We start from the raw sequence: 8,996 nt of genomic DNA on the forward strand, positions 1-8,996 counted from the left end.
ATATCATGAAGAATGAATTTGTCTCACTTTTTATCTCTTTCAGATAGAATTGTTGTGTTTAACAAAGATTCTACTGTTGACTTTCAGAGATTCTCATTCTGAATAAGGAATTCAGCACTGAATTCAGGCATTGTAGTCAGAATGATGAAGTTTTTAAAGAATGATAGCTCAATTGAAGCTATAACTGATTTTTGAACTTCAATATCAGTCATCAACTGAGAAAAGAACTGCTGATTAATTTCATTTCTGATTCTGAAAATGAGATTTGAGTTTAGCTTGTTTCTTTACAGAATGTTCTGATTTGAGACTTTGAGAATAAGTCTTCTATTTCTGAAGATTTGAAAGTTTTTCTCTTTTTGTATTTTCTTTTTCACTTTTCTATGAATAGAGGTATGAGCAGTATTCTTCTCAGTTTTCTCAGGATTTTGAGCAGGTTTTGAGACAGCAGGTTTAGAGACAGCAGATTCAGCTGCTTGAGCATATGTTTTCTTCTGATTCAAAGAAGAAGAAGAAGTAGGAAAAAAGAAAGAAGAAGAGTAAGATGAAGAGTCAGTGATTGTACTAGGAATTTTCAAGGTTTTTTGAACTGTGTTTGAGATTTCAAGTTTGAACTTAATCATCTTCTGTAGTTATCTAGCCTGAGCATGAAGAATTAACAGAACTTCTTCATTCATCTCACTCAGACACTGCTTTCCAAGAATCTTGCTTGCTTTTTCAAGTTGCTGTATTTCAAGAACTTGTTGTTTCTCTATTTCTTCTTTCTTTCTTCTCTTCAGAATTTCAATCTCAGAAATAGCATTTGAGAAAGCATCTTTTTCCACATCAACTGAGTGTATTTTTGAACTCATTGTTTTCACTCAATGAAAAGTTGATCAGACTGTTTCAATTGAGATATTTCTAAGTCTGTTTTCAATTGAAAAGTTGGTCAGACTGTTTCAAAAGAAGAATAAAAGACTTTTGTGTATAAAACACCTGATTTTTTTCACACTAGTTCAGTAACTAGGTTAGATTTTTGAAGAGAATCTAATAAACTAAAATTGATTTTTAAGATAAATCAATAAAATCTTTACAATCTCTTTCTTGGGATACAGTGAGGAAAAGTATGATATCAATTAATAATAAATCAGATAATATGACAGTTTTTAAGAGAAAAACTGACAAAAAATAAATCAATTTTTTGCAGAGAAATTGATTAAAACTATTCAATTTTATTCTAAATCATCCAATTCTCCTCACACAACAAGTGTGCAACTCAAATCAGTTAATAAAGAGTGTAAAAAAGAATTAAGTATTAATGAAACCTCTTCAGCCACTGAAAAAGTAATTCTTACTTAAAAGAATATGAAATTATGACAGAAAACAACTCTGTTTTTAATTCTTTGTAAGAATATTGTGTAAAACTCAGAGAAAAACACCTTACTTTTTCAAGAGAAGTAAAAAACTATTTCTAAGATCTTTTTTTTGCATTAACTGCTGTAGAAGAATGAGATAGAAACTGCTAAGATATGCACTACTGTATACTCTCTATCAAGACTTTTCCTCTTCAGAGTCTTGATATTATAGAGAATATAAGTCTGTTTCTATATGATAATATAAATATTGTCAGTGAGATGTAGAGAAACTGGTTATTTATATCTCAAAATAGAAGACTTTGTCAATGATTATATCAATATAGAGTTAATTCTCAAATTCAATAGAAACCTAGTATTGCTGTTCTCAATCTCTTGCAGAATCTATTAAATATTAAGGTATTAAAACTAGATTTAATATATCTCACTGTGCAGGGATCAAAGGCTCAGTCAGACCTTGAGGTATACTGATTTTATAGTTGTTGTGTCTGCCGATTATGTATTGAGTACAGTTGCTGAGGTATCTTTTTGTACTCTTCTGTTGGGGATGGGCCAGATTGAGAGGGGTGGTACGAGGGTGAGACTTGGTGTTGATGTCTAGATACACTGAAGACAGACCGCGGAGGTTGCACTTCAGAAGTGGCTGTTGATTATGTGCTTGATATTATCGCCGAGGTATCTTTTTGTATTTTTCTGCCGGGGATGGGCCAGATTGGGAAGGGCGGTACGAGGGTGGGACTTGGCGTTGGTGTTTTGGAACATCAAAGATGGACAGGGTTTTCGCGGAGGTCGCTCCTCAGATATCTCCACAACTACAGATCAGGGATCTTCCAAAATCGAGAAGATTGGTGCATATGGCTAGGTCTCTTCACCTTACAATTTGTATGGCAATTTGGCCCGGGGTTGTGGTGTGGTAGGGGAGAATGGGGGATAATCCCACGCAGGAGTTCTGAACGACATCTGGTTCACATTTGGCTGGATAACTCCACCACCACACGGGGTATGCGGTCGGCGATGGGGTCAAAATGCTCGTATGATCGAGGGCTTTTCGATGGATCTATCGGCGGGTTCTTATTCGAAAAATCGAGCGAGTTCGTGGTGGAGCGGTTGAATATCTCAGATCTATTTATAAAACTTTATCTTCTTTTTTCTTTTTCTGTAACAGCTTTCATTCTTATTATTATTATTATTATTATTATTATTATTATTATTCTTTCATTATACTCATATGCAAGCGGAGCTTATGATGAGTCCTTGCGTGATGTTAAATACAGGCCAAGTGTTGATTATACAGGAGGAAATACAGGTGTTGAGACCATGCCAAGATAACAAGAACATAGGAAATACAAAGAAGTGACAATTAGATACATGCGATAATAACTTCCCAGCCCAGAAACATAGAGCGATTTATTGAAGCGATTTGTACACCTCTGTATTTATTAGAAACCTGAGGTGCTTGAGTGTTAGGACTTGGTTACATGGATATCGGAGTGACAGCAGCTTCATATGAGGATGTAATATTACTGATTCTTGAAGAAGAGAACTAGATAGTAGAGAAGCAGAGAATGAGTATAAGACACTGCAGCTTCTGTGAGTCACATGATGTGTATGTAAGCATGCTCTAAGCTCTAGACCTTACACTCTGTCTTCTCACCTCTCTCATCCCTCCTTCAGAGTGGCGAGGTTATTATATTATACATGTGATATAGGTAGTAAGGCATACAGACAATTAGATAATTAGAGTATACAGTGATAAAAAAAAAGAAAAGCTTAGAGAGTGAAATCAGCAGAACACACTCTGCTCTGTTCTGAGGTTCTAGCAGAATGCACTCTGCTCTAGAGTTTATGTGAAGTAGCAGGAGCTCTCAGTCCTACTTTTGAAACTTGTAGCAGGATGCACCCTGTTCTACTTCTTAGTGAGATGTGCCCTGCTCTATGAGAAATGAAGAGACTTGTTATAGATCATTCTTCTGATAGCAGTCAACACTGCAATACTGTGTCTGAAAAGAGTCAAGTATGTCAGCATGTGCAGGGTCTGCTTGTGAGACATCTGATACTGAGTTTGTTACTGACAGTTGTTGAGGCCTCATTGAGTAGTGGGTGTAGAAGGCATCAAGGTGTGGCTGAGTATTAGAGAGATAGTCATAGTCTACTCATTTATCAAATTGAGGGCTGTGACCCACTCAACATACTAGGTATTTGATTCAGTTCCCCCAGGTGAGCTTGGTGTCGAGTATCTCTTGAATGTTATCATCATTATCCAGGTCGGGATGTAGAGTCTCTGAGAAGGTGTGCTGGTTGTTGAGGGTGGACAAGCAGTGTGGTTCTAGGAGTGAGACATGGAATACATCATGTATATGATAGGAAGGTGGTAGATTGAGTTGATATGTCTGTGTGTCAATGCAGGCGTGCACAGTGAAGGATCCAAGGAACTTGTGATCTAGCTTGCAGTTGAGATGATGTGTTTTTATATTCTTTGCATTCAGAAAAACAAGATCATCTATCTGGAACTCACAGGGCTTGTCACGGGTGTAATGCTGCATGAGATCCTGAGAGTGAAGAAGATGATCATGGGCCTCTCACTGGGCATCTTTGATGAGGACCGCACGGCGTTCCGCAGCAGCGTCATCTGGTTCTGGGAGAGAGAAGTTAGGCATGGTGAGAGGCGTGGGGTGGTATTCTAGATCCATGAAGAATAGGGTGAGGCCATGAGCAGAATGTACTGAATTACTGTAAGCAAATTCAGCTAAGGTGAGGAGATCTACTCAGTCATCCTGTAAGTAGGTGATGTATAGACATAGGTATACTTCCAGTTCACAGTTTTGTCTTTCTGTCTGACCATCAGTCTGTGCATGATAGGCAGTGAAGAGGTGATGATTAGTGTCAAGAAGGTTGACAAGGGAGCGCCAGAATCCTGAGGTGAAAAGATGATCACAGTCTGAGATTAAGACTGCTGACATTTCATGGAGGCAGATGATGTTGTTGATAAATAACTGCATGAATGTCTCTGAGAGAAGGTCTGCTGTGGTGAGAATGTAATGAGAGTGTTTGAATCTTTTGCACATAACCATCAGGACCATGTCAAATGTGGTGCCTGTGGCTGAGCAGGTGGACTTGGATAGGCCTACTACAAAGTCAAGAGTGATTGTATGTCAATTGGTGTCTGGGATGAGGATGGGTGTGAGCTCTTCATATGCTTGGTGGGTGATAGGCTTGAATCGCCTGCATGCTTCACAGCCACATACATAGTCATTCACATCGCGCCGCATGATAGGCCACCAGAATCAATGGTTTATCAATGCATAGGTTCAGTGAGATCCGAAGTGTCCTGCAGTGAGAGAGTCATGAAAGTTCTGCAGAATGAGAACTCAAGTGAGTGTGTGATCTGGGACAAAGATTCTGTCTTTGTAAAAGAGTAGGCCATTCTCTATGACTCAGTTTTCCAGGTTATTATGGTCTGTCAGAGGTATGAGTGATTCAAGATTTTCAGGGAGGTTATCACAGATCACCTGCAGCAGCGGCTCTGTGATGTGGTCTTCAGTGTGTGATTGTGTCTGAGTGTGAGTAGAAATAACTGAGATCAGCTCTACTGTTTGTGCTACTGCAAGGATGCTGAGACAGGCATTGCAGAGATAATCACAGAATTCATTAAGAAATTTATGAAATGTGTTGATGAGTTCTGTAAGATCATCTGAGTGTGGTCAGTAGTCTGAGCACTGACTGAGTACATCTGCTGAGTTGCTGTGACCTTCCTTATACTTTATGCTGACATTAAGCTCACTTAGGTGTTGAGCTCATCTTGCTTGGCAGCGGCTCAGGACCTTGATTGTAAGAAAGAGTAGAAGATTGTTATGATCACTGTATATGACTGTATTATGATGATTGCTTCTGATGAAATGACTTCAATGCTTAGTTAACTCTATTATTACTAACATTTCTTGATCATAGATTTCATAGTTACACTCAGCATCTATCATTTTTCAGCTATAGAATACAACTGAGTGTAAGTAATCATCAGAATCTTTCTGTATGAGAATTTCACTTATGACATATTCACTGACATCACAGAAAATGACTATGTCAAGCTCATCTGAGTAGAATATAAGCAGAGAGACTTTGATGAAGATCTCTTTCAGTAAGAGAAAGCTAAAGTTCTCAGACTCTGTTCATTGAAAGATTTTGTTAGTCTTGAGAAGACTAGTCATTGACAGAGCTATCTTGCTGTAGTGATATATGAAGTAACAATAGAAGTTGCAAAAGCTCAGAAATTCATAAATATCTCTGATTGACTTGGGGGTGGATCATGCTACTATTGTCTCAATGTGTTTGAAATCCATGCGAGTGCTGCAACATTCAATTATATAGCCTACAAAGTCTATTTCTTCTTGAAGAAAATGACATTTGAAGAGATTGTATATTAGACATGCTTCTCTGAATTTTTACAGTATCTGTTTAACATGTTGTCAATGAGTATCTGAGTTATGATCTTTAGTGTATATCACAACATCATCTATGTAAACTACTGCAAAATTATTGATGTATGAGAGCAGTGCTGTCTGAATGTATTGCTGGAAGTGACTGAGTGAATTGCAGAGATCAAAGAGTACTACTAGGTATTCATAGTTGCTATACTATGTCTTAAAGACTGTAAGATATTCATACCCCTCTGCAATTTGCAGGAGATGAAATGCATGAACTAGGTCTAGTTTTATAACTCAGTATATTTCAGTGAAGCATTCAAGAAGCTCTGATATAAGAGGTATTATATATTGATTTTTAACTGTGATAGTATTTAAATTTCAGTAATTCATATAAAATTGTTTGATTTTATCTTTCTTCTGTGTAAAGAGCACTGAGAAGGCATATACTGACTTACTTAAGTATATAAACCTACACTCAAGGTTTTCTTCAATATATTTTTTTAGAAGTTGTAGTTCTGATTAACTCATATTGTAGAGTGAGCTCTTCTTTAGAGACTTATCATCTATGAGAGTAATCTTCATGTCTGCCTCTGAGTATGAGACTAGAGTGTTAACTGTGAGTAAGTAAAAGACATTCTTGAAGTCATCTAGCTCTGAAGATAGATGTGTGATAGAGATGTTCTGACTGATTTGTAATCATACAATGACAGAAATAGTGTTATCAGTGAGAGTGAGATTCTTTGACTTTCATAAGAGATGATCACTGTCAAGGTGTTTCATGTGAAATCTGTTAAAGAGATAATCAGAATCTCAGTGTATGTCTGAATTAGTATGTTGCAGCCAGAGCATTCTCAGTATCAGAGATCATGACATTGATATTGAGATTAAGTAGTGTTTCATTGATTGATCATCAGAGTTTGATAAGATTATCTTGTAGACATAGAGATGAGTTGAATATTTTCAGCCTTGAAGAGCTTTCAAGAGAATACATAATATGAGAACTTTTGTGACATTCAGAGCTTCAGCAACTGCAGAGATGATGATGTTGAACTCTGCTCCTGAGTCTATCATAGCTGAAAGAGTGAATATGTCAGTGTCTTGAAGAAGCTGAGTAATGTTGTTCAGAGCGGGCGTGGTTTGTGATATAGAGATGTCATATTGTATGACCTGTACAGAGAGAGCATAACCATCAATGAACTGTGCAAATGAGTCAATTGGGAGTATTTGTTTGCACATGGCCGCCCCTAGCAACATGCTGATTTGTTTTTTAGTTTTGAGAAGACTGAGCAGGCGTGGGGTGAGACAGTGTATGAGAGTATTTTTTCATCATCAGAGGCTGTATTGAGCAGTGAGGTGCTCTGGCATACAGGTGTCGTGGCTACCGACGCCATGCAGGTGCGGCAGTCATTAGCTCAGTGTCTCATATAGCCGCATCAGGTGCAGGAGCCTTCACACTGGTGCTTCCAGTATTCAGTGTCTGTGATGTCTGAGTTCTTATTAGTGCTGCAGGAGGACCTGTCAGAGGAGTGTGAACATGCTCAGCCAGCTGCGCTGTCGCAGTTGCGCATGTCTCATGTGTCATGCATTAAATCAAATCTGACTTATTTGTTATTGTAGTTATTGTTGAGAATCATTTGTTTGAACATGATAATGTGACTTTCAGCTGTGATGACAGCTTTTTTCCAATCAGTGAAAGTGACAGGCCAGGCATTAAAATAAGCTTGATTAATCTGTCATAGAATTGATGTGATCAACTTGGTGTGAAACATGAAGCAGATGACTGAGTCATTTCAGTGAAGATCTGCTGTCAATGTCTCAAAGTCAGCAATGAAATCAATTGCACATTGATTATACTGCATTTGTAGAGAATTCATGCATAATTCTGCAGTGAGAGCTGCATTGATTTTGTGGTAATTATCACACAGCCAGACTTTGAGAATTTCCCAGGTGATGACATGCATGTCATTGTCAATTTGCATGTGTTGAACATGTTGACAGATTTTGAGAGCTAAGTAGCTGATCATGAAGGCTATTTTAGAGATGTCTGCAGCAATGAGGCATTCTCTGATATTGTCATCCATGTCAAGTAGCTAAAAGCATATGTCTGTAGATCCGTCAAACACGTCAGGTTCTTACAATTTGACCTTGATTGAATGGGGTTGAGGGTTTAGTAGAGAGGATCCGCTAGCAGGGCATTCATTCAGAGCATCTAGTCATTGAGTAAGACAGGTGTTTTCTTCCGCCATCGCGCGGTTTTACTCAGCCAGTTGGTTGACTTGATTGATGAGGCTTTGCATTTCATGAGTGAGTGTCATGATGATTGTTAAGAGTGAAAATTTTCGTGATTTTGTAGCTGCAAGGCTGTGGCTGATATTGTAGAGAAGAAGAATCAGTATGTTAGAACTTGATTACATGAATATCAGAGTGGCAGCAGCTTCATATGAGAATGTAATATTACTGATTCTTGAAGAAGAGAACTAGATAGTAGAGAAGCAGAGAATGAGTATAAGACACTGCAGCTTCTGTGGGTCACATGATGTGTATGTAAGCATGCCCTAAGCCCTAGGCCTTACATTGAGTTCCGGATTTAATGTATTCCCTGCGGGTTTCGAACCCACGCGCCTTGGTTTCCCACGCCAAGGCGCTATCAGGTGGCCGCATTAACCATTCGGTCACTGAGGCCTTTCATTCTTATAAACTATGAGTATTCTTATTTATCTGTGAAGTGTTTTTATTCAGATAATAGAGAGAGAGTATTTCTGATAATATCTGTATATTAATTCAAGAACTTCTCAAGAAGAAAAAAATTTTTCAATTTTAATATCTTTATAAATAATATCTGATCACTGCTGAGCTTCTTATGAATATCTCTGTAACTTCTCTAATCACTTTTTACTAACTGATAAAGCAGAGATATCATTATTCATAACAGTGTCTTTATTCTTTTCAGCTCTGTCACTGCATCTGATCTTCAGATCAGCAGCTAATCTCTTATCTCTCTCAGATCAGTCTCTGACTTTAAGCAGTGCAGTCTCACTCTTTGCTGTAAGTCTCTCTATAAGTAATTTCTTACAGATTCTAACTGATAATTCTTATAAAGCTTCTGATGTTATCAGTGTCTTCTACAGTTCTATAAGTCTATAATTATCTTCTCTCTATCTGCACAATCTCTAATCAGATATATACAAATATATCTAAATTCTCTATCAATGATTCTCACATCACA

General features: G+C 37.7%; 1 protein-coding gene across 1 annotated transcript; it reads left to right on the top strand.

The window, feature by feature from the left end:
• Positions 1-3,883: 3,883 nt before the first annotated feature.
• On the top strand, positions 3,884-4,033 carry BDBG_17364 (uncharacterized protein; the record flags this gene model as incomplete). Its single annotated transcript, XM_031725100.1, has 1 exon — positions 3,884-4,033. One exon carries the CDS (start codon positions 3,884-3,886, stop codon positions 4,031-4,033), a length of 150 nt encoding a protein of 49 aa, XP_031579366.1.
• Positions 4,034-8,996: the final 4,963 nt, after the last annotated feature.

Source organism: Blastomyces gilchristii (assembly GCF_000003855.2).
Source record: "Blastomyces gilchristii SLH14081 genomic scaffold supercont1.13, whole genome shotgun sequence".
In the NCBI taxonomy this organism is placed as follows: domain Eukaryota; kingdom Fungi; phylum Ascomycota; class Eurotiomycetes; order Onygenales; family Ajellomycetaceae; genus Blastomyces; species Blastomyces gilchristii.